At 37.7% G+C, this 25,979-nt stretch overlaps 1 protein-coding gene across 1 annotated transcript; it reads left to right on the top strand.

Annotated features, from left to right (window-relative positions):
- The first annotated feature begins 24,402 nt into the window (after positions 1–24,402).
- On the top strand, positions 24,403–25,474 carry LOC147627817 (non-classical arabinogalactan protein 31-like). Its single transcript, XM_086815139.1, has 2 exons — positions 24,403–24,719; positions 24,854–25,474. Exons 1-2 carry the CDS (start codon positions 24,413–24,415, stop codon positions 25,165–25,167), a joined length of 621 nt encoding a protein of 206 aa, XP_086671265.1. The 5' UTR covers positions 24,403–24,412; the 3' UTR covers positions 25,168–25,474.
- The last annotated feature ends 505 nt before the right edge of the window (positions 25,475–25,979 follow it).

Genomic DNA, 25,979 nt, shown 5'->3' with positions numbered 1-25,979 from the left:
TTGATATGATTTTTAATTCTGTTTAGGAACTGATGAAATTGATTTGGATTCTGATTGAAAAATGATGATTTCTGAAATTTAGTTAAAATGTAATAAGCTGAGCGAAACCACAATGAGGATGAATGGGACGAGTCCCAGTGATAATATTCATAACTGGAATGATAATAATGATTTCAGCAAATCACTATGAGATTAGTGGATTGTGCTGTCAGATTGCTATTGTTAACACTTGACCCGTAGATTAAGTTAAGGGATGACAAATTGAGAACTTGCTTAACTGAAATTTCCGTGGAGGAATCGTCAGAAGGGAATTTTTCGGTCTAATGGACCATTATCATGTTAAAGATATGAATGATATGATTTGAATGAATTGTCATTTAATGATGAGTTCCATTTAAGGGATATTTATCCCCGTATTCTGTTGGGTTGACCAGAATATAAGGAACCCTAGAATAAATTGGATCTTAAGAAAAAGAGTTGTCCTCTACTTGGCGAGATGAGGACATCTCGCACTTTTTTTTAAGTGGGGTAGAATGTAAGATTCCTCCCCAGCCTTCGAGGCATACAGGAGTAAGAATCTCCCTTTTTGATCTTAAAATTATTCCCTCTCAAAAATAAAAGAAAGATTCTGTTTAAAAAAAGGAAGACCCTTTCCCTAGAATACTTCTCAGGAGTCACGCTGTTTTAAGGATTCAGAACAATGAGTTCAGAAGTGAAAATCGGTGTTTTGGATACCAAGGTTTTGGTCTTCATTCGAGTACGGCACAAAAGAAGTTCTTTATCTATAGGGGAGTATAAGAACTTATCCCCCAGATATTGTGAGCCTTATATCTGAATTCAATGAAAGTAGGTGACTTAGCCTACAAGCTTCTTTTACCTCCTCATCTCAAAGTTCTTAATGTATTTCATAGAAATATGTGCCAAACCCAAATCAAGGAAAGACAATAAAACTTCAGTGACAAGATACCGTTGGCTTCTAGGTTACGCTAACTCCTTCCTTTATATAAGTCGTAACTTTTTACCTGTCGCTCACAGCAGTAATCTTACTTCCATCGATCTCCTCTCTTTCTTAATCTCCTTCATGGCTTGGCAACAAGAACTAGTTTTATCCATAATGATTCCTCACCTTCAAGACGCAAGTGAGTCTGTGAAGAAGGATTTTATAGAACAGTATAAGCGCTCACTTTTTCCTCTCACTTGGGAACTTCTGTAGCGCAGACCAAATGGCGGACCTATCAAGACATAACTAGGGTAACACCCTGGGGTCAGCAACATTTTCGTAATAATGTCCGCTTGGCCATGGTTATTGAAGCTTTGGGTTTGGGTCCCCGATACTACTGCGTCATGAGATCAAGGCATCTTGGGTTTTCTGAGCGGGTCTTCTTACTGGCGTGTTTTCTTCCTCATGAGAAGATATGCCTTTACCCCGTTTTTGGCTTGCCTCTCAGAGGTCCTTTTGCTAGATCACCTCATACCACTGAGATAGGTGCGGCAATAACCAGCAGAATCATTCCCATAGATGAGTTACCCTATACTTGTGCAGCTTGTGAGGACTGCTTTTGTGATCATATGATGGACGGGCTTATGGAAGTGTAAAGAGTTCTTCTATCTTTACTGTATAAGTTCTGAGAATGAATAAAGTTTAGATCTTGTTCTTATCTTGAATCTTGCTCTCTTTGAGACTTTTTCTTGGTGGTTAATCCTGATTTAAATTTTTCTCTAAGTCTCATAATTCGTGCATCTTCCGAAATTATCCCAGTTTGCGAGATGAGGACATCTCGCGTTTTTTAAGTGGGGTAGAATGTAAGATTCCTCCCCCAAATGTCTAGTATCTTCTTCTATAATCAATCCCTCTTCAGAAATATAAAAGACTTGTTTCTAACTGTTTTAACCTAGAGAGAGAAAATATTCTAGAGAGAGAATATTCAGATTTTTAATATTTTTGGATAGAAAATTATCTCATCTTATTAAAATAAGTTCCCCTGAAACAGAAATTCAAAAAGAACTTTCCAATGTGCAATTGGAATTAATTGGAAATGTGTATAAAGGACCTTAGTCTAAGGGTCTAGATTTTCAGAAATTTTTGGATTATGGTCCAATTAAGGTTCCTATGGGCCAATAGCATCAATCCATGTGTAGGGAGGAGATAAATCCAATTTGTAAAAGAAGATACCCAAAAATGAGTAAATGCTCACATAAGGTGAAGAGTTGAAAATGTACAAGGTTTATTAGTAAAAAACTATGAGCAATATTAAAAATATGAGATATTTTGGGTATCCAAAAATGAGTAAATGCTCACATAAGATGAAGAGTTGAAAATGTACAAGGTTTATTAGTAAAAAACTATGAGCAATATTAAAATGATGCCATTATGACACATATGTAAGGAAGGGGAATTCTTTAAAGAAGGTGCATATTTCACATAAGATGAAGAGTTGAAAATGTACAAGGTTTATTAGTAAAAAACTATGAGCAATATTAAAATGATTCCATTATGACACATATGTAAGGAAGGGGAATTCTTTAAAGGAGGTGCATATTTCACATAAGATGAAGAGTTGAAAATGTACAAGGTTTATTAGTAAAAAAAAACTATGAGCAATATTAAAATGATTCCATTATGACACATATGTAAGGAAGGGGAGTTCTTTAAAGGAGGTGCATATTTCACATGCTTGAATGAGTTTTAAACTCATAAAAATTGAGATATTTCATCTCTCCTCTCTCCTCATTCAAGTCTAGTTCCAAAAAGTTAGCTTAACTGACATAAAAATGGTCAAATATTGACCAAACTGATTTAGAAAATTCTAGAATCAGTTTGTTTGGTTAGGAGCTCAATTTTTCCTATAAATAGAAGCCTCCCCCTTGTTGAAAAATAGTTAGTGTTTATGCATCGTTACTCTACTCCACCTAAGCCAAGAACTGTGAATTCATTTAATAATTCACTAGTTTTTGGAGCTTCCCTCTTTCTTCAATCCCCATTAGTGGCTCCATCAACATACTTAACCAATTGATTGGTTGGGGGCCTCTACCGTGAACAAAGAATCAAGCAAGTTGTAAGGTAATTAGTGAATATTGATCTTTCTATAATTTCTCAATGTTTCTCTCTTCTCAACCCCTCTCAAGCTTGAGAAGCTTAATTGGTATGGTTTTTTTAAATGCTATTAAAGTTAATTGGTGAATAGTAGTGAAGAGTTACATAATTTAATAAATGCTATTGAAGTTAATTTTTATTTATGTTTAAACTCTAATGGTTTTTATGTAATTTCTCTCTCTCACTCAAGAAATGGTCATACTCATGACCCATTCTCAATCCACATGAGGCTTTTCATAAAGCTTTTTCTTAATCCAAGATTAAGCTATGCTTGAGGCCAAATTAATGGCTTTTTCATATACTTTTAGTTTATGCATATTGATGATTCAATCCATTATAGATTAATGATCCAATTAGAGATCATTTTAATTATTTCCTTAATGATAAGCTTTATCCCTTAGAAAAAATTAAGATTTATCAGTCATAGCAGCGGAGCTATGGCAAAATTTTTATAAAAAATATGCATAAAATAATTTCATTCAAAGCATAAAAAGAGGACTTCCTACCATATTCTAGGAATTATCATCCTAGATTAATTGAAAGAATTTCATTATAATCATGGAGAAATTGAATTTTAATATCATGCATAAAGGATAATTCTTTTATATCAAAAGTGTTACTTTTATCATTTTTAATTTTCATGCATAGAAGTATGCATAAAGGAAAAAAAAAATTTATATCAAAAGTGTTACTTTTATCATTTTTAATTTTCATGCATAGAAGTATGCATAAAGGATAATTTTTTTATATCAAAAGTGTTACTTTTATCATTTTTAATTTTCATGCATAGAAGTATGCATAAAAGAAAAATTTTTATATCAAAAGTGTTACTTTTATCATTTTTAATTTTCATGCATAGAAGTATGCATAAAGGATAATTTTTTTTATATTAAAAGTGTTACTTTTTATCATTTTTAATTTTCATGCATAGAAGTATGCATAAAGGAAAATTTTTATATCAAAAGTGTTACTTTTATCATTTTTAATTTTCATGCATAGAAGTATGCATAAAGGATATTTTTTTTATATCAAAAGTGTTACTTTTATCATATTGGATTTCATGCATAGAGGTATGCATAAAAGTTGAATATTTTATTATAAAAGTGTTACTTTTAGCATAATTGAATTTCATGCATAGAGGTATGCATAAAAGATATGGGAAGTGATAAGATATGATAAGATGCATGTGGATGTGGATATGGATGTGTATGTATGAATGTGGATATGGATGTGTATGTATGAATGTGGATATGGATGTGTATGTATGAATGTGGATATGGGATGTGGATGTATAAATGAGGATGTGAAAATGGAGATAAGCATGTAGATGTGGATGTATGGATGTGAATGTGGATGTGGATGTGGATGTATGAATGTGGATGTATGGATGTATGAATGTGGATGTATGGATGTGAATGAGGATGTAGATGTAAATGTGGATGTGGATGTATGGATGTATGCATGTAGATGTGGATGCATGAATGTGGATGTATGGATGTGAATGAGCATATAGATGTGGATGTATGGATGTGAATGTGCATGTAGATATGGATGTATATATGTGAATGGGAATGTGGATGTGGATGTATGTATGCATGTGGATGTGGATATGGATGTGTATGTATGAATGTGGATATGGGATGTGGATGTATAAATGAGGATGTGAAAATGGAGATAAGCATGTAGATGTGGATGTATGGATGTGAATGTGGATGTGGATGTGGATGTATGAATTTGGATGTATGGATGTGAATGAGGATGTGGCTGTGGATGCATGGATGTAAATGTGGATGTGTATGTATGGATGTATGCATGTAGATGTGGATACATGAATGTGGATGTATGGATGTGAATGAGGATATAGATGTGGATGTATGGATGTGAATGTGCATGTAGATATGGATGTATAGATGTGAATGGAAATGTGGATGTGGATGTATGTATGTATGTGGATGTGGATGTATGAATGAGGACGTGATAATGAATGTATGCATGTGGATGTGGATATAGATGTGTATGTATGAATGCGGATATGGATGTGGATATGGATGTGTATGTATGAATGTGGATATGGGATGTGGATGTATAAATGAGGATGTGAAAATGGAGATAAGCATGTAGATGTGGATGTATGGATGTGAATGTGGATGTGGATGTGGATGTGGATGTATGGATGTGGATATGGATGTGAATATATGATATGTGATGTGAAGGAATCTGAAGTGAAGAGATGGAAAATGATGTGATTGGATGAGTACACATATAAATGAAATGTGGAATAAGTAATGTGGATTGTATGAGGGATAATGTGGAAAAATGAGAGTTAACATAGAAATTGTATTTGTAAACTGTTTGTAAATGCTGTCTGTAAATGGCTGTTTTATGTCAAGAATGCTGGGAAAGCATTTTGACCGTCTTGTGATTAAGGTCGTGGAGACCTAACTGATAAAGTTGCAACTGCTGACGGAGAGTCAATGGAGGACGTCTCACGTAGCAAGGTCGGCCGAGGTCTTGACCAGCCTCGGTTCGATTAAAATGGTGAGCTTCCGGTACGGTGGATGAGGGACCAAGGAAGCGGCCTATGAGTGAAGCGCTAGGTCACCTGCGAAGGATCCTAGAGGGTGCTGACCATACGGTGCTCGGGCTCTGGGTCGCCTAGGATACCCACGCGTGCGTCGAGGAAGATATTGGAACAAGGAGTAAGAGTTGTTTTGTGAAACCGGGCATGGATCTGGTTGACTGACCTTGCTGGTCCTCAACGGATGAGTCCATGGCTCTTTTATATGGATCTGTTGGTTGATCTTGCTGATCTTCAACGAGAGTCCATCTTGATAAGTGATTATATTGCCGAGTATTATGGGCTAGGAAGTATGGAAACGGCCTCTGTGTGGACAGGTGGTGAGCGTTCTAGTTGCCAATGATGCCATAGATACTCTGATGAAGGAATGATGGGAAATTATGAATCAACTGGATAAATTGGAAGATTGTGATCAGTGGTACTATGGTTTCATTAAAGGATTGTTTTAAAGTTAGCTGATGCTAAGAAAAAGGCAATTTTCATATTGGGTGTGTAAGTGGTGTGGCTAGTTTTATGTTTGCATGAACTTCCGGCTAGGGGGCCTTGGAACTCTTTTCCTTGGTACCCGGGACAAAACCTAACCAAATTCCAAATTGGATCCCATCACTACAGTGGTTGGGCGGTTGGCTAACCCATGGGATCGGATGGGGTTAGGCTGGACTGATGGATCCATAAATCGAGATTTAATTTCTATTATTACGATAGATGAAGTAAATCCCGGATAGAAATTGTTCTATGGATAGGAATCAACGGCTGTGCCTCTTGATGGGGAAAAAAGCGTTGATCCCAATGATCCAAGTGCAAGTTTCTTCCTTGATTTGACCAAGTACCGTTAAAGGTGCAGTCAGATTAGTTGATTCGTAATGATCTTGACTACGTTAGAGTAAAGAGTTATCCTGGTGGAATCGCCCATGCTTTCCGGGTAAAGGAAGTTTTTCCGGTTTCGGTTTTGGACAAACCGACGGATTAGTCTCTTGTCCGGATATCCGTGGGCGAGGCCCCGAATGTGGGACCCCTGTCCCGCACGAGAAGTGCTACTTCCGCTGCCAGTATCGTGAATCCGTTGCTCGGTGGGAACAGGGATCTTACAAATATTCTAGAGAGAGAATATTCAGATTTTGAATATTTTTGGATAGAAAAATATCTCTTATAATTCAGATGAGTTCCCCTGAAATAGAAATTCAAAAAAGAATTTTCCAATGTGCAATTGGAATTAATTGGAAATAGGTATAAAGAACCTTAGTCTAAGGTTCTAGATTTTCAGAAATCTTTAGACTATGGTCCAATTAAGGTTCCTATGGGCCAATAGCATCAATCCATGTGTAGGGAAGAGATAAATCCAAATTTGTAAAAAAGAAGATACCCAAAAATGAGTAAACGCTCACATAAGGTGAAGAGTTGAAAATGTACAAGGTTTATTAGTAAAAAACTATGAGCAATATTAAAATGATGCCATTATGACACGTATGTAAGGAAGGGGAATTCTTTAAAGGAGGTGCATATTTCACATAAGATGAAGAGTTGAAAATGTACAAGGTTTATTAGTAAAAAACTATGAGCAATATTAAAATGATGCCATTATGACACGTATGTAAGGAAGGGGAATTCTTTAAAGGAGGTGCATATTTCACATAAGATGAAGAGTTGAAAATGTACAAGGTTTATTAGTAAAAAAACTATGAGCAATATTAAAATGATTCCATTATGACACATATGTAAGGAAGGGGAATTCTTTAAAGGAGGTGCATATTTCACATAAGATGAAGAGTTGAAAATGTACAAGGTTTATTAGTAAAAAAAAACTATGAGCAATATTAAAATGATTCCATTATGACACATATGTAAGGAAGGGGAATTCTTTAAAGGAGGTGCATATTTCACATGCTTGAATGAGTTTTAAACTCATAAAAATTGAGATATTTCATCTCTCCTCTCTCCTCATTCAAGTCTAGTTCCAAAAAGTTAGCTTAACTGACCTAAAAATGGTCAAATATTGACCAAACTGATTTAGAAAATTCTAGAATCAGTTTGTTTGGTTAGGAGCTCAATTTTTCCTATAAATAGAAGCCTCCCCCTTGTTGAAAAATAGTTAGTGTTTATGCATCGTTACTCTACTCCACCTAAGCCAAGAACTGTGAATTCATTTAATAATTCACTAGTTTTTGGATCTTCCCTCTTTCTTCAATCCCCATTAGTGGCTCCATCAACATACTTAACCAATTGATTGGTTGGGGGCCTCTACCGTGAACAAAGAATCAAGCAAGTTGTAAGGTAACTAGTGAATATTGATCTTTCTATAATTTCTCAATGTTTCTCTCTTCTCAACCCCTCTCAAGCTTGAGAAGTTTAATTGGTATGGTTTTTTTTTAAATACTATTGAAGTTTGAATAGTAGTGAAGAGTTACATAAGTTAATAAATGCTATTGAAGTTAATTTTCATTTATGTTTAAATTCTAATGATTTTTATGTAAATTCTCTCTCTCACTCAAGAAATGGTCATACTCATGACCCGTTCTCAATCCAAATCAAGCTTTTCATAAAGCTTTTCCTTAACCCAAGATTAAGCTATGCTTGAGGCCAATTTAATGGCTTTTTTCTATGCTTTTAGTTTATGCATATTGATGATTCAATCCACTATAGATTAATGATCCAATTAGAGATCATTTTAATTATTTCCTTAATGATAAGCTTTATCCCTTAGAAAAAATTGAGATTTATCAGTCATAGCAGCGGAGCTATGGCAAAATTTTTATAAAAATTATGCATAAAATAATTTCATTCAAAGCATAAAAAGAGGACTTCCTACCATATTCTAGGAATTATCATCCTAGATTAATTGAAAGAATTTCATTATAATCATGGAGAAATTGAATTTTAATATCATGCATAAAGGATAATTTTTTTTATATCAAAAGTGTTACTTTTATCATTTTTAATTTCATGCATAGAAGTATGCATAAAGGAAAAATTTTTATATCAAAAGTGTTACTTTTATCATTTTTTAATTTTTCATGCATAGAAGTATGCATAAAGGAAAATTTTTATATCAAAAGTGATACTTTTATCATTTTTAATTTTCATGCATAGAAGTATGCATAAAGGATAATTTTTTTTATATTAAAAGTGTTATTTTTATCATTTTTAATTTTCATGCATAGAAGTATGCATAAAGGATAATTTTTTTTATATCAAAAGTGTTACTTTTATCATATTGGATTTCATGCATAGAGGTATGCATAAAAGTTGAATATTTTATTATAAAAGTGTTACTTTTAGCATAATTGAATTTTATGCATAGAGGTATGCATAAAAGATATGGGAAGTGATAAGATATGATAAGATGCATGTGGATGTGGATGTGGATGTATGAATGTGGATGTATGGATGTGAATGTGGATGTGGATGTGGATGTATGAATGTGGATGTATGGATGTGGATGTGGATGAATGAATGTGGATTTATGGATGTGAATGTGGATGTGGATGTGGATGTATGAATGTGGATGTATGGATGCATGAATGTGGATGTATGGATGTGAATGAGGATATAGATGTGGATGTATGGATGTGAATGTGCATGTAGATATGGATGTATATATGTGAATGGGAATGTGGATGTGGATGTATGTATGCATGTGGATGTGGATATGGATGTGTATGTATGAATGTGGATATGGGATGTGGATGTATAAATGAGGATGTGAAAATGGAGATAAGCATGTAGATGTGGATGCATGAATGTGGATGTATGGATGTGAATGAGGATATAGATGTGGATGTATGGATGTGAATGTGCATGTAGATATGGATGTATAGATGTGAATGAGAATGTGGATGTGGATGTGGATGTATGTATGTATGTATGTGGATGTGGATGTATGAATGAGGACGTGATAATGAATGTATGCATGTGGATGTGGATATGGATGTGTATGTATGAATGCGGATATGGATGTGGATATGGATGTGTATGTATGAATGTGGATATGGGATGTGGATGTATAAATGAGGATGTGAAAATGGAGATAAGCATGTAGATGTGGATGTATGGATGTGAATGGGATGTGGATGTGGATGTATGGATGTGGATATGGATGTGAATATATGATATGTGATGTGAAGGAATCTGAAGTGAAGAGATGGAAAATGATATGATTGGATGAGTACACATATAAATGAAATGTGAAAAAAGTAATGTGGATTGCATGAGGGATAATGTGGAAAAATGAGAGTTAATATAGAAATTGTATTTGTAAACTGTTTGTAAATGCTGTTTGTAAATGGCTGTTTTATGTCAAGAATGCTGGGAAAGCATTTTGACCATCTTGTGATTAAGGTCGTGGAGACCTAACTGATAAAGTTGCAACTGCTGACGGAGAGTCAATGGAGGACGTCTCGCGTAGCAAGGTCGGCCGAGGTCTTGACCAGCCTCGGTTCGATTAAAATGGTGAGCTTCCGGTACGGTGGATGAGGGACCAAGGAAGCGGCCTATGAGTGAAGCGCTAGGTCACCTGCGAAGGATCCTAGAGGGTGCTGACCATACGGTGCTCGGGCTCTGGGTCGCCTAGGATACCCACGCGTGCGTCGAGGAAGATATTGGAACAAGGAGTAAGAGTTGTTTTCTGGAACCGGGCATGGATCTGGTTGACTGACCTTGCTGGTCCTCAACGGATGAGTCCATGGCTCTTTTATATGGATCTGTTGGTTGATCTTGCTGATCTTCAACGAGAGTCCATCTTGATAAGTGATTATATTGTTGAGTATTATGGGCTAGGAACTATTGAAACGGCCCCTGTGTGGACAGGTGGTGAGCGTTCTAGTTGCCAATGATGCCATAGATACTCTGATGAAGGAATGATGGGAAATTATGAATCAACTGGATAATTTGGGAGATTGTGATCAGTGGTACTATGGTTTCATTAAAGGATTGTTTTAAAGTTAGCTGATGCTAAGAAAAAGGTAATTTTCATATTGGGTGTGTAAGTGGTGTGGCTAGTTTTATGTTTGCATGAAATTCCGGCTAGGGGGCCTTGGAACTCTTTTCCTTGGTACCCGGGACAAAACCTAACCAAATTCCAAATTGGATCCCATCACTACAGTGGTTGGGCGGTTGGCTAACCCATGGGATCGGATGGGGTTAGGCTGGACTGATGGATCCGTAAATCGAGACTCAATTTCCGTAGATGAAGTAAGTCCCGGATAGTAATTGTTCTATGGATAGGAATCAACGGCTGTGCCTTTTGATGGGGAAAAAAGCGTTGATCCCAATGATCCAAGTGCAAGTTTCTTCCTTGATCTGACCGAGTATCTTTATAGGTGCAGTCGGATCAGTTTGATCACTATTAATGGTCTTGACTACGCTAGAGTAAAAAGTTATCCTGGAGGAATCGCCCGTGCTTTCCGGATAAGGGAAGTTTTTTCGGGTTCGGTTTTGGAAAAACCGACGGATTAGTCTTTTGTCCGGATATCCATGGACGAGGCCCCGAGTGTGGGACCCTGTCTCGCGCAAGAAGTGCTACTTCCGCTGCTAGTACCCCGAATCCGTTGCACGGTGGGACCAGGGATCTTACAGTTGGTATCAGAGCATTTGGTTAATAAAGATCAACTGAGAAGACAAATATGTCAAAAATTTATCAAGAAACACAAAAAGGTTGTAATTGTGTGATATAAGTCATACAATTTGATATTCAAACTAAAATTTGTAATTTGGTAATTGGGTCTTCAGATGGAAGTACCACAATTATATAGAATCCCTGACTTGCTTGAGGCCTAGACATGATGGTATTTACCTTATAATTCCAAGAGCCACGACTAACCGTATATACCGAGAGTATACTGCAGCTCTTTACTGACAGTATATACGAGTAAATCTAAGACTTGAAATTATAAGAGTTAATGCTATCCAGATGATGAATTCGAATGTGGTTGATATGATTTTTAATTCTGTTTGAGAATTGATGAATTGAATTGGATTCTGATTGAAAATTCTGATTGAAAAATGATGATTTCTGAAATTAGTTGAAATATAAAAATCTGAACAAAACCACAATGAGGATGAATGGGACGAGTCCCAGTGATGATATTCATAACTGGAATGATGATAATGAATTCAGCAAATCACTATGAGATTAGTGGGTTGTGCTGTCAAATTGTTACTGTTAACACTTGATCAGTAGATCAAGTTAAGGGATGACAAATTGAGAACTTGCTTGACTGAAATTCCCGTGGAGGAATGTTCAGAAGGAAATTTTTCGGTCTAATGGACCATTATCATGTTAAAGATATGAATGATATGATCTGAATATTAATGATGAGTTCTATATAAGGGATATTTATCCCAGTGTTCTGCTGGGTTGACCAGAATATAAGGAACCCCAAAATAAAATTGGATGTTAAGAAAAAGAGTTGTCCTCTACCTTGCGAGATGAGGACATCTCGCACTTTTTAAGTGGGGTAGAATGTAAGATTCCTCCCCAGCCTTCGAGGTATACAGGAGTAAGAATCTCCCTTTTCTGATCTTATAATTATTCCCTCTCTAAAATAAAAGAAAGTTCTGTTTAACAAAGGAAGACCCTTTTCCTAGAATACTTCTCAAGAGTCCCACCTGTTTTAAGGATTCAGAACAATGAGTTCAGAAGTGAGAATCGATGTTTTGGATATCAAGGTTTTGGTCTTCATTCGAGTACGGCCCAAAAGAAGTTCTTTATCTCTAGGGGAGTATATGAAGTTATCCCCCAGATATTGTGAGCCTTATATCTGAATTCAATGAAAGTAGGTGACTTAGCCTACAAGCTTCTTTTATCTCTTCATCTCAAAATTCTTAATGCCTTCTATAGAAAAATGTGTCAAACCCAAATCATGGGAAGACGGTAAAACTTCAGTGGCAAGTTACCGTTGGCTTCTAAGTTACGCTAGCTCCTTCCTTTATATAAGTCGTAACTTTTACTTGTCGCTCACAGTAATCTTACTTCCATCGATCTCCTTTCTTCTTAATCTCCTTCATGGCTTGGCAACAAGAACTAGTTTTATCCATAATGATTCCTCACCTTCAAGACGAAAGGGAGTCTGTGAAGAAAGATTTTATAGAGCAGTATGAGCGCTCACTTTTCCCTCACTTGGGAACTTCTGTAGCGCAGACAAAATGGCGGACCTATCAAGACATAACTAGGGTAACACCCTGGGGTCAGCAGCACTTTCGTAACAATGTCCGCTTGGCCATGGTTATTGAAGCTTTGGGTTTGGGTCCCCGATACTACTGCGTCATGAGATCAAGGCATCCTGGGTTTTCTGAGCGGGTCTTCTTACTGGCGTGTTTTCTTCCTCATGAGAAGATATGCCTTTACCCCGTTTTTGGCTTGCCTCTCAGAGGTCCTTTTGTTAGAACACCTCATACCACTGAGATAGGCGCAGCAATAACCCACAGAATCATTCCCATAGATGAGTTACCTTATACTTGTGCAGCTTGTGAGGACTGCTTTTGTGACCATATGATGGACGGGCTTATGGAAGTGTAAAGAGTTCCTCTATCTTTACTGTATAAGTTCCGAGAATGAATAAAGTTTAAATCTTGTTCTTATTTTGAATCTTGCTCTCTTTAAGACTTATCTTGGTGGTTAATCTTGATTAAAATTTTTCTCTAAGTCTCATATTCGTGCATCTTGCGAAATTATCACAAGTTGCGAGATGAGGACATCTCGCGTTTTTTAAGTGGGGTAGAATGTAAGATTCCTCCCCCAACCCCTTTTTGATGTCTAGTATCTTCCCCTGTAATCAAACCTCTTCAGAAATATAAAGACCTTGTTTCTATCTGTTTTAGCCTAGAGAGAGAAAAATATTCTAGAGAGAGAATATTCAGATTTTGAATATTTTTGGATAGAAAAATATCTCTTATAATTCAGATGAGTTCCCCTGAAATAGAAATTCAAAAAAGAATTTTCCAATGTGCAATTGGAATTAATTGGAAATAGGTATAAAGAACCTTAGTCTAAGGTTCTAGATTTTCAGAAATCTTTAGACTATGGTCCAATTAAGGTTCCTATGGGCCAATAGCATCAATCCATGTGTAGGGAAGAGATAAATCCAAATTTGTAAAAAAGAAGATACCCAAAAATGAGTAAACGCTCACATAAGGTGAAGAGTTGAAAATGTACAAGGTTTATTAGTAAAAAACTATGAGCAATATTAAAATGATGCCATTATGACACGTATGTAAGGAAGGGGAATTCTTTAAAGGAGGTGCATATTTCACATAAGATGAAGAGTTGAAAATGTACAAGGTTTATTAGTAAAAAACTATGAGCAATATTAAAATGATGCCATTATGACACATATGTAAGGAAGGGGAATTCTTTAAAGGAGGTGCATATTTCACATAAGATGAAGAGTTGAAAATGTACAAGGTTTATTAGTAAAAAAACTATGAGCAATATTAAAATGATTCCATTATGACACATATGTAAGGAAGGGGAATTCTTTAAAGGAGGTGCATATTTCACATAAGATGAAGAGTTGAAAATGTACAAGGTTTATTAGTAAAAAAAAACTATGAGCAATATTAAAATGATTCCATTATGACACATATGTAAGGAAGGGGAATTCTTTAAAGGAGGTGCATATTTCACATGCTTGAATGAGTTTTAAACTCATAAAAATTGAGATATTTCATCTCTCCTCTCTCCTCATTCAAGTCTAGTTCCAAAAAGTTAGCTTAACTGACCTAAAAATGGTCAAATATTGACCAAACTGATTTAGAAAATTCTAGAATCAGTTTGTTTGGTTAGGAGCTCAATTTTTCCTATAAATAGAAGCCTCCCCCTTGTTGAAAAATAGTTAGTGTTTATGCATCGTTACTCTACTCCACCTAAGCCAAGAACTGTGAATTCATTTAATAATTCACTAGTTTTTGGATCTTCCCTCTTTCTTCAATCCCCATTAGTGGCTCCATCAACATACTTAACCAATTGATTGGTTGGGGGCCTCTACCGTGAACAAAGAATCAAGCAAGTTGTAAGGTAATTAGTGAATATTGATCTTTCTATAATTTCTCAATGTTTCTCTCTTCTCAACCCCTCTCAAGCTTGAGAAGTTTAATTGGTATGGTTTTTTTTTAAATACTATTGAAGTTTGAATAGTAGTGAAGAGTTACATAAGTTAATAAATGCTATTGAAGTTAATTTTCATTTATGTTTAAATTCTAATGATTTTTATGTAAATTCTCTCTCTCACTCAAGAAATGGTCATACTCATGACCCGTTCTCAATCCAAATCAAGCTTTTCATAAAGCTTTTCCTTAACCCAAGATTAAGCTATGCTTGAGGCCAATTTAATGGCTTTTTTCTATGCTTTTAGTTTATGCATATTGATGATTCAATCCACTATAGATTAATGATCCAATTAGAGATCATTTTAATTATTTCCTTAATGATAAGCTTTATCCCTTAGAAAAAATTGAGATTTATCAGTCATAGCAGCGGAGCTATGGCAAAATTTTTATAAAAATTATGCATAAAATAATTTCATTCAAAGCATAAAAAGAGGACTTCCTACCATATTCTAGGAATTATCATCCTAGATTAATTGAAAGAATTTCATTATAATCATGGAGAAATTGAATTTTAATATCATGCATAAAGGATAATTTTTTTTATATCAAAAGTGTTACTTTTATCATTTTTAATTTCATGCATAGAAGTATGCATAAAGGAAAAATTTTTATATCAAAAGTGTTACTTTTATCATTTTTTAATTTTTCATGCATAGAAGTATGCATAAAGGAAAATTTTTATATCAAAAGTGATACTTTTATCATTTTTAATTTTCATGCATAGAAGTATGCATAAAGGATAATTTTTTTTATATTAAAAGTGTTATTTTTATCATTTTTAATTTTCATGCATAGAAGTATGCATAAAGGATAATTTTTTTTATATCAAAAGTGTTACTTTTATCATATTGGATTTCATGCATAGAGGTATGCATAAAAGTTGAATATTTTATTATAAAAGTGTTACTTTTAGCATAATTGAATTTTATGCATAGAGGTATGCATAAAAGATATGGGAAGTGATAAGATATGATAAGATGCATGTGGATGTGGATGTGGATGTATGAATGTGGATGTATGGATGTGAATGTGGATGTGGATGTGGATGTATGAATGTGGATGTATGGATGTGGATGTGGATGTATGAATGTGGATTTATGGATGTGAATGTGGATGTGGATGTGGATGTATGAATGTGGATGTATGGATGCATGAATGTGGATGTATGGATGTGAATGAGGATATAGATGTGGATGTATGGATGTGAATGTGCATGTAGATATGGATGTATATATGTGAATGGGAATGTGGATGTGGATGTATGTATGCATGTGGATGTGGATATGGATGTGTATGTATGAATGTGGATATGGGATGTGGATGTATAAATGAGGATGTGAAAATGGAGATAAGCATGTAGATGTGGATGCATGAATGTGGATGTATGGATGTGAATGAGGATATAGATGTGGATGTATGGATGTGAATGTGCATGTAGATATGGATGTATAGATGTGAATGAGAATGTGGATGTGGATGTGGATGTATGTATGTATGTATGTGGATGTGGATGTATGAATGAGGACGTGATAATGAATGTATGCATGTGGATGTGGATATGGATGTGTATGTATGAATGCGGATATGGATGTGGATATGGATGTGTATGTATGAATGTGGATATGGGATGTGGATGTATAAATGAGGATGTGAAAATGGAGATAAGCATGTAGATGTGGATGTATGGATGTGAATGGGATGTGGATGTGGATGTATGGATGTGGATATGGATGTGAATATATGATATGTGATGTGAAGGAATCTGAAGTGAAGAGATGGAAAATGATATGATTGGATGAGTACACATATAAATGAAATGTGGAAAAAGTAATGTGGATTGCATGAGGGATAATGTGGAAAAATGAGAGTTAATATAGAAATTGTATTTGTAAACTGTTTGTAAATGCTGTTTGTAAATGGCTGTTTTATGTCAAGAATGCTGGGAAAGCATTTTGACCATCTTGTGATTAAGGTCGTGGAGACCTAACTGATAAAGTTGCAACTGCTGACGGAGAGTCAATGGAGGACGTCTCGCGTAGCAAGGTCGGCCGAGGTCTTGACCAGCCTCGGTTCGATTAAAATGGTGAGCTTCCGGTACGGTGGATGAGGAACCAAGGAAGCGGCCTATGAGTGAAGCGCTAGGTCACCTGCGAAGGATCCTAGAGGGTGCTGACCATACGGTGCTCGGGCTCTGGGTCGCCTAGGATACCCACGCGTGCGTCGAGGAAGATATTGGAACAAGGAGTAAGAGTTGTTTTCTGGAACCGGGCATGGATCTGGTTGACTGACCTTGCTGGTCCTCAACGGATGAGTCCATGGCTCTTTTATATGGATCTGTTGGTTGATCTTGCTGATCTTCAACGAGAGTCCATCTTGATAAGTGATTATATTGTTGAGTATTATGGGCTAGGAACTATTGAAACGGCCCCTGTGTGGACAGGTGGTGAGCGTTCTAGTTGCCAATGATGCCATAGATACTCTGATGAAGGAATGATGGGAAATTATGAATCAACTGGATAATTTGGGAGATTGTGATCAGTGGTACTATGGTTTCATTAAAGGATTGTTTTAAAGTTAGCTGATGCTAAGAAAAAGGTAATTTTCATATTGGGTGTGTAAGTGGTGTGGCTAGTTTTATGTTTGCATGAAATTCCGGCTAGGGGGCCTTGGAACTCTTTTCCTTGGTACCCGGGACAAAACCTAACCAAATTCCAAATTGGATCCCATCACTACAGTGGTTGGGCGGTTGGCTAACCCATGGGATCGGATGGGGTTAGGCTGGACTGATGGATCCGTAAATCGAGACTCAATTTCCGTAGATGAAGTAAGTCCCGGATAGTAATTGTTCTATGGATAGGAATCAACGGCTGTGCCTTTTGATGGGGAAAAAAGCGTTGATCCCAATGATCCAAGTGCAAGTTTCTTCCTTGATCTGACCGAGTATCTTTATAGGTGCAGTCGGATCAGTTTGATCACTATTAATGGTCTTGACTACGTTAGAGTAAAAAGTTATCCTGGAGGAATCGCCCGTGCTTTCCGGATAAGGGAAGTTTTTTCGGGTTCGGTTTTGGAAAAACCGACGGATTAGTCTTTTGTCCGGATATCCATGGACGAGGCCCCGAGTGTGGGACCCTGTCTCGCGCAAGAAGTGCTACTTCCGCTGCTAGTACCCCGAATCCGTTGCACGGTGGGACCAGGGATCTTACAAATAGTATCGACGCGATTGAGGCAAACCATTTGGTATCATCACTTTTATACCAATCTTTCAATACAAGATTCAAACTATGAGTATTGCAGCCAGACGGGAAAACATGTGGATACTGCCGCTTTAAGATTTTGGATGCATTCTTGCAATTTTTTGCATTGTCCATAACAATTTGGACTACATTTTTGGCACCCACTTCTTCTATCCTAGAGGCAATGATACCAGCAATATATGCCCCATATTTTATTGCACCAGCCGAATCCACGGCACGCATAAAAGTCTCACCTCTAGGTGAAACAACCATTATATTAATTAATGGTTTTCTTTGTACATTGGACCATCCATCGCTGACTATACTACATCCAGAAAGCTCTATGTTGCTAAGAATTATTCTATGTACACGTTCTTTCACTTGAGCATAGCATTTCTCCAATAGATCATTTCGCATAGCATGATACGAAGGCGGTGAAAACCCTGATCCAAATTCAGCGATTTTCTTCCATGCTCTCTTCCAATGCTCACTCTCCACCATCACCATAGCACTCCCTGAAAAGTAGATCGCTTTAGCAAGGGCAAGCTGTGCATCATCGAGCAGACCATTACGTAAGCTTTCCTGCAATGAAGTTTGACACATGGGTATGTTAAAGTGACGCTTGCAAGAAGATGCACTGGGTAGATTACTTTCTGGTTGCACATTAAAGTTCGGAGGACAAGCCGGCGATGCTTCCGGAGTTTGATGATTAGAACAACAATGTTCTTCCTGCCTCGATACATTGGCAGTAGATGAGAATAGTTTTCTTGCGTCTTTCTTCTGCATTTCGTCTCTTAAACGTTTGGCCACTGCAGGTGTAGAGGGGTGGGTACATCCTCGGCCTTTTTTCTTCACTCCACCTAAAAAGTGTTCTCTTAATCGAGGCGCCCCACCTGATTTTACTGCGTGGCATAGCTTACACTCCCAATCTATGAATCGGTCATCGATGTTAATTGCATATTGCCACTCTATCCCAGGTGCCTTTTGTTCTGCTCTTCTGAATTTGGGCTCTATTAGAAGTATCGCTAGGTCCAACGTTTTCTTCCATCTCAAATAACCTATTCAAGCAAGCATACAATAATGAATAATCAAACAAAGTAACAACAAAGCCACTCACATATTACAAAACATATATCACCACAGAAACATAGAAGCCTTAAAAAACCAAGTGATTACTGAAAAGCTAAAATGTAGCTAAGCAAAAATCTAAAACTAGTTTTAATCTATTTTGACAAAAATAAAAGATTGTCATATATGTTGTTTATTGTTTTTATTTTAAAAGAGAAAGACATCCATGACAATTCATGCTAACTGCAAAGGATGACTGAAAGTTTTTTGTCTATAGGAATTTTATTTTTCAACTTACAGAACCGAAGATATTAATTTTTGCTAGACTTTTAACGTCACGACAAGACAAGACGAATGCATAAATGTGTATTCTAAGATTAAGATACATGTAATTGACAGCATGCATACAATGCACATTGCACCCCCGATGAAGGATGCCTTTCGTACCCAATTAAGGATACTTTAAACAAATCAAAGATCTATGATTGCCCAATACTCTAGTATAGGACAAAAGACCTTCTCTAAGACTCTAACATTGACAAAGCAAATCAAAGATCTATGTTTGCCCAACACTCTAGTATAGGACAATAGACCCTTGTCTAATAAAGACTATATCAAATATTAAGAACCAATACAAGCCCCTAAGGAGGACTCTTGGCTCCATCAAACCATTTATAGAGCAGAATAAGGTAGAGTACCTGCGCTGCTCGAACGCAAAGTTGAAGTGACTCCAACTTTGTCCCTAAATCTCCGCGACGAGACACTCTGCCCATAATTCAAAGAATTGAGAACTAGTGGCTCAGTAGCCTTAGGAGTGCCAACAAGGAAAGATAATAGCCCCTAAGATAAGGACGTTCTTCCCTAGAGGACGCTCCTAGCCAACCAGGAGCTCTATAAGCACTTCAAGGAAAGATGTGACACCTCCAAAACAAGGACAATCTTCCTAAAAAGTCGGCTGAAGGGTGTCGGGTGCCTTTTATTAACAAGAAATATGCCCGCCGGGATTCTTTGCTTCCCGGCGGGGCCCGCCGGGAAACAAAGAATCTCGGTGGGTTTACAGGAATAGTAAGTTTTGGCCAGTAAGAGATCAAGTCTTGTGAATATATGTTCTGATCACATGTTTTAGAATGTTAATAACACGTTTTGTTAACGTGATCACGAATTTGTGAACACGTTTATGAAATCCCTGTATGCAGCCAGTGGGATGACAGGCTGTGTGACAGCCATTCTAGAGACTGGCATAGTTATAGCGCCAGCTCATTTAGTTGGGTTCACACTATAGAGAACCCTAGTATGTATTTGGTTGAGTACCTTTCATATTGTGTGTACTCTTATCTTGTATATGGTGTGTTGAGTGTTGTGTGAAGAAGAAGAAGATTTTCAGCCTCTCACCTTGTGTGTTCTCTTTTAGGGTTTGTGAGTGTGTGTGTGCTTGCAAGAGCTCAAGCTCTCTTCTCCCCTGCATCTTTTCACCTACTTCCATCCCAAAAATAGTTAATTTCCACTCTTATTTCGACATCCTTAACTGATGCTTTGATCGATGTGTTTACCGACGGACACAAGGAATTACCGATGCTTGTACCGACAGACATAGGTATTTATCGAGACGTTGATACCGATGCTTTTACCGACGAACACAGGTAAATTTTGTTTTTGAAATAATGGATCATACAGGTATAATTGTATACCTGGATACACCTGAATACACCATTTGCTAAAGATTTAAACAAAAAAGCTGGATTCAACTAAAATTTGACACACTTATGTTATCACTACAAACAAAGATTTACAAAATCAAGTTGAGTATCTAAATACATTACTTGGTGTCAAATGACAATGAGATATTGATACCAACTGTATGATATATATACTTATACCAGCTGTATGAGATATTGATACCAACTGTATGATACATATACTTATACCAATTGTATGATATATATACTTATACCAACTGTATGATTTGTATACTTATACCAACTGTATGATATATATACTTATACCAACTGTATGATATTGATATACCAACTGTATGATATATATACTTATACCAACTGTATGATATATATACCAACTGTATGATATATATACTTATACGTGTCCAGATATATATAAAAAATCACCGCATATATGAGCGACCTATATATGCCCACAAGGGGTGCAAGAAAGATTTGTACAATTACAAAACCAAAAAGATCTATACAATACTAAAGCTATGCCAGCTAAAAGGTCTCCAATCTGCGAGCTCCTATCAACGAGGAGGCTCAGATACTGCTCTCTGCAAAAACAAGGCAATACCCACGAATTAGTATATACAGACTTACCAAAAACCTAAAATGAGTATATGGTACAATGTACTTACCAAAACCATAGCGTTCCAATGTATATTTTCCCCATTCATGCTTAATGCGCTTAAGCAAGGCATAAGTGCCATGCTTGAATGCATAGTGCTCCTCCAGCTCAGTAGCCTGGCGTCCAACCACCCTCTCCTACATACAAAACAAAACATAAATAAAAACAATCTACTATACACTAGTTGGCATACAAACAAGACTACAAAAAGCATGGATACTTACAAAGTACTCATAAAATGACTCCCATCCACCGCTCCTGAGGTGCGAGCTCCCACGCTCTCTAGACGCTTTGCCACCCCGCTGCTCCCTCCTTCTACGAGTATCACTGAGGATTTTCGGCATGCTTCCTCACCTCCTCATCCCATGTCTCTTGGTCAATGAACCAAGGCTTTTATCCCCCCGTTTTCATCGCTTGGGTGACATCCAACCTCTTGTGTTTCATACAATCTCTCATGAGATCGTAGATCCACTTGCTGGGTACTTCTTCGCTACCTAGGGCAGGCTTGAACTCACTCTTGAGTTGATTGCAAATCCTTGTTTTCTTCTCAAATGGAAGGTGGAGGAATTTAGTTAAAGTGTCATCGTGGGCAAACACTATTTTGCATAGCTCCCTCACACAACTGCACATCTCCTGACCAACATCATCAAGTACCACCTTCCCTTCTCGGCACCGTGTGAAGATGCTGATCTGCATTAGGGAGAGGGCTACTAGCAAAACATCGACTAGATCGACACGAGGAGATGGGGGTGTTGGCCACACTCTGTATAGGTGGATTCTCTCGTGGAGGGGTAAATGCATTTGTGGCACTACCGCCACGCCACCACAACAACCACCACTACCCCTATGATGCGTACCGTGATTGCGGTTGGAGGAATGGCCCGAGGGTGGGGGGGTTTGAGTAGGGGATGGTATGGGTGTAGGTGTGATGGTGGTGGTGGTGGAACGATGGGCCTGCACCCGGCTCACCATGGCTGAAATAGGCTCTAGCCATGGCTGCTTGCTCGAGGGTGGTTTGTGCAATGAAATCTCGAAATTAGTCAAGGCTCATGACGTGTGGAGTAGGTGGGACAGTTGGTTGGGGGGTAATGCCATGGGTGATTTTCGGGCTATATGAATGGTCCTCCATCTGCATATGTGCATGGATATAATAGATATGCAAGTTATAATTAGGACTAATAAACACACTAATCAGCACACTAATCAACTTCATTTTAAAAGCATAAAATCAAAATAATATGAAGAGATTAAGGAGAGAAAAAAGGGGCTTACCTCTGAGAGATTAGGGATAGATAGTAGTGTTATACAACCTACAAAAAAAAACCAAAAAATAAAAATTAGAACACAATAAAAACTTGCCAAAAAAAATCCTAAAAGCAAGAAAGATGGAAACATAGGAGAGTGCAGAGATGCAGCAAAGAGAGAGAGAGAGAGAGAGAGAGAGAGAGAGAGAGAGAGAGAGAGAGAGAGAGAGAGAGAAGAAAACCAAAAGCTCACTCGGGGCAAGGGGGTTGAAAAAACCTGCAAAAAAACCCCCCAAAAAAAAGAGATTAGAACATTTAATTTGGTAAAAATTAGGAAGGAAGCCAGATGCTAGAGTAGGAGAGTGTAGGGATGTAGGGGGGAGAGAGAGAGAGAGAGAGAGAGAGAGAGAGAGAGAGGACATGCAAATTAGAAAGGAAGCAAGATAAGCTCACCGCCGCAGCTTGGAGGAGAAGCTTGAAAAGAGAGTGGAGCTACACAAGTTAGCTTCAATAGGACCAAGCTTGAAGAGAGTGAAGCTGCGTAAGGTTGAGTACTTTAATAGGATCAAGCTCAAGAGTAAGGTAAGTCCCCCATGATGGTGGTATTGCTTTCTTGCTTTGCCTGAAGTAGTAGAGTTTTGAGAAGGTTAGAAAAGAGGCATAACAAAAGTGCGTCATTTTGCATACTTTACAAAGTAATATTAATTAATTTAATCCAAAAAATAAGGTATAAATTAGGTTATTTTAAGAAATTGAGCCTACAATTTATACCATTTTAAAAAACACCTCATTTTTATAATCTTTTTAAGGAATTTTTTTATTAAGTGAGCTACCTGATTACCTACTATTAATTTGGAAATAACATTAGTAGTGCATGCTTCACCTAAGGGCATCAAGAATGCCTTTAACAACATTTAGAATTATTATGTTCCATTCTTGTGGATGCATAACTTCATGGACACATAGGCTATGTTTTTGGTCTTCTCTACTTTTTAACTATGTACTTGTAGTCTAGGACTCATAGGTCAATGTGTTTGGCCTCACAAGATGGTAACTCAATTGCAATATTATAATAGTAAAGTTTTTTTACAAGTTTATAAAGCCACTTTGTTTGGTTTTATAACTAAAAACTTTGCTCATCCTCTAGAAATATGTTATGCACTAATGTTGGCCAAAGAGAGAGAGAGAGAGAGAGAGAGAGAGAGAGAGAGAGAAAATTCCCTATGGAATCATCATGTCTAAAACGAGGGTATAAAAAAATTTGAGTTGCACGAGAATAATAATTACATTGTAAATGCTAGAGCTAATTTATCTTGTTGATATATTAGGTTGACAAGAAATAGGAATTTAATATGGGATCACGTCTGACCCTGATGAGGATGGAAAGTCTTGAAGCGCATGAGAATAGCAGTCGTCGTGTTGTAAATACTAGAGTCCATGTATATTAGCATACAAAGAGGTTAACCACTTAACCAATGAGCATATGCTGGTGAGGAGGAATGCCAAGGCTCACATCATGTGTGCACATGCGTGTGCCTTGGCCCATGTGGTGTGAAAAGAGAGGGCTAAAAAAAGGTGTGAGAGCCATTTGAGCTCACGTCCTTAGAGAGAGTCATAAAGAAGGGCCCGCGTAAAGCAATCACGTCGTGTCGATGCACGTTTTGGCTGGCTTACGAAGGTTTATGTTGAGAGAAGGAATCATCTGTGTAGCTCATCATTCACCAATTGTGAAGAAGCCATGGCCTCCTCCCTCAGCTACTCGCAAGCCCTGTTGCTGTGCTGCTGCGTCCTCATCGCCTCTATTTCTAGCGTCTTGCATGGTGAGGCTGTCCACCACTATATTGGCGCATCCTATCGGCATCAGTATTTTGGGAAGTATCACTTGCCTTTGCATAAAGGGAAGGCTACCTTCCCGCCTCTCCATGCTCCCAAACCTGGCCCATTGCACCACAACGGCAGCACATTGGCTGTGGAAGGAGTTGTGGTATGCCAAAATTGCAAGCATTTGAGCACACCCTCCTTGCAAGATGCAACACCTTTGCCTGGTAAGACCACATTTTTGCATCATTTGCATCATCAATTCTAACCTAAACTATGGCACTTCGGGGAGCACAACCTATGCTCGATTTGCCATTTAAATGCAGAAATATGATGTGATCCATGATCCCCCTGCACACAGGTGCTGAGGTTCGATTGGCTTGTAGAGACGTGCGGTTCAAAACCTTTGTTTTTGAGACTGCGAGCACCAACAAGCAAGGTTACTTTCTGATCCTGGTGGAAGGTTTTGAGTTTAAGAAGCATAAAGGAGTGAGGAGCTGCAGAGTCTTGTTGGATTCGTCTCCCGACGAGTCATGCGCGAAGGCCACAAATATTAATGCCGGCATCATCGGATCCCCCCTTGCCACCAGGCAAAAGGTGTATGCTGACCAGATCCTCTACTCAGTCGGACCCTTTGCATTTGCACCTTCTCCATCCTCATGCAAAAAACCTTAATCAAAGGACCTCTTGACCTCGGGGATAAGCCCCTTCCTTAGGCACAAGAGACAACCTCCTCAAGCACTACCTAGGGACCTCAACGCTTCCTACCAACTTTTTGTACTGCACTTTGCCACTATCTACACTTATCTAAGTGTAAACTCACCAACTTTAGCCCCTTTGTGTTTGTTGTTGGGTGATCCTTCCTACATGAATGTTTGCAAATTCGATAATTCAAAGTTATGTTTAGAAATATGTAATGGTCGATTTACTCCACTACTTGACAACAGTGGCGTCCCCTCATGGTCGACCTATGAATGCTCTCCTCCCAAAGTGAATGAATTTGAAAGTTACTTGCATCCATTTGTATAAAACAAATTGGCTTGTCCTTTTGGAAAGTTATTACTAATGAAATTAGAAAGTGGTGATGCCTAATCCCCCCCACCACCCCCATGGTGAAGGACTACTCTTACAAACTGCTCTGCCCCACTAAGAGACACTAATGAGTGAGAGGAGGTGGGAGTTCACACCTAGGACCAAGCTTTAATTTAATTTGGTAAAATTAGGAAGGAAGCCAGATGCTAGAGTAGGAGAGTGTAGGGATGTAGGAGAGAGAGAGAGAGAGAGAGCGAGAGAGAGGGAGAGAGAGAGAGAGAGAGAGAGAGAGAGAGAGAGAGAGAGAGAGAGAGACAATTCGCTCAAGCTCGTTTCTGTGGATCCCCTGCTGGCATGGCGTCTTCGCCGGTTTTGAGTTTCCACCAGGAGACTCCCCCACCACCTCTTCGCCAGTTTGTGATTCCTGACCGAGTTATGGATGGAGCGGACTCCTC

Source organism: Cibotium barometz, chromosome 20, assembly GCF_041138505.1.
Source record: "Cibotium barometz isolate CiBa-2024 chromosome 20, ASM4113850v1, whole genome shotgun sequence".
In the NCBI taxonomy this organism is placed as follows: domain Eukaryota; kingdom Viridiplantae; phylum Streptophyta; class Polypodiopsida; order Cyatheales; family Cibotiaceae; genus Cibotium; species Cibotium barometz.
Note: the sequence above shows the minus strand (reverse complement) of the source record. Positions and strands in the feature narration are given on the sequence as shown.

Coding starts and splice junctions, on each gene's coding strand:
- LOC147627817 (XM_086815139.1), top strand. CDS start 24,413: ATGGCCTCCTCCCTCAGCTACTCGCAAGCCCTGTTGCTGTGCTGCTGC. Junction 24,720..24,853: donor AGATGCAACACCTTTGCCTG/GTAAGACCACAT, acceptor CCCTGCACACAG/GTGCTGAGGTTCGATTGGCT.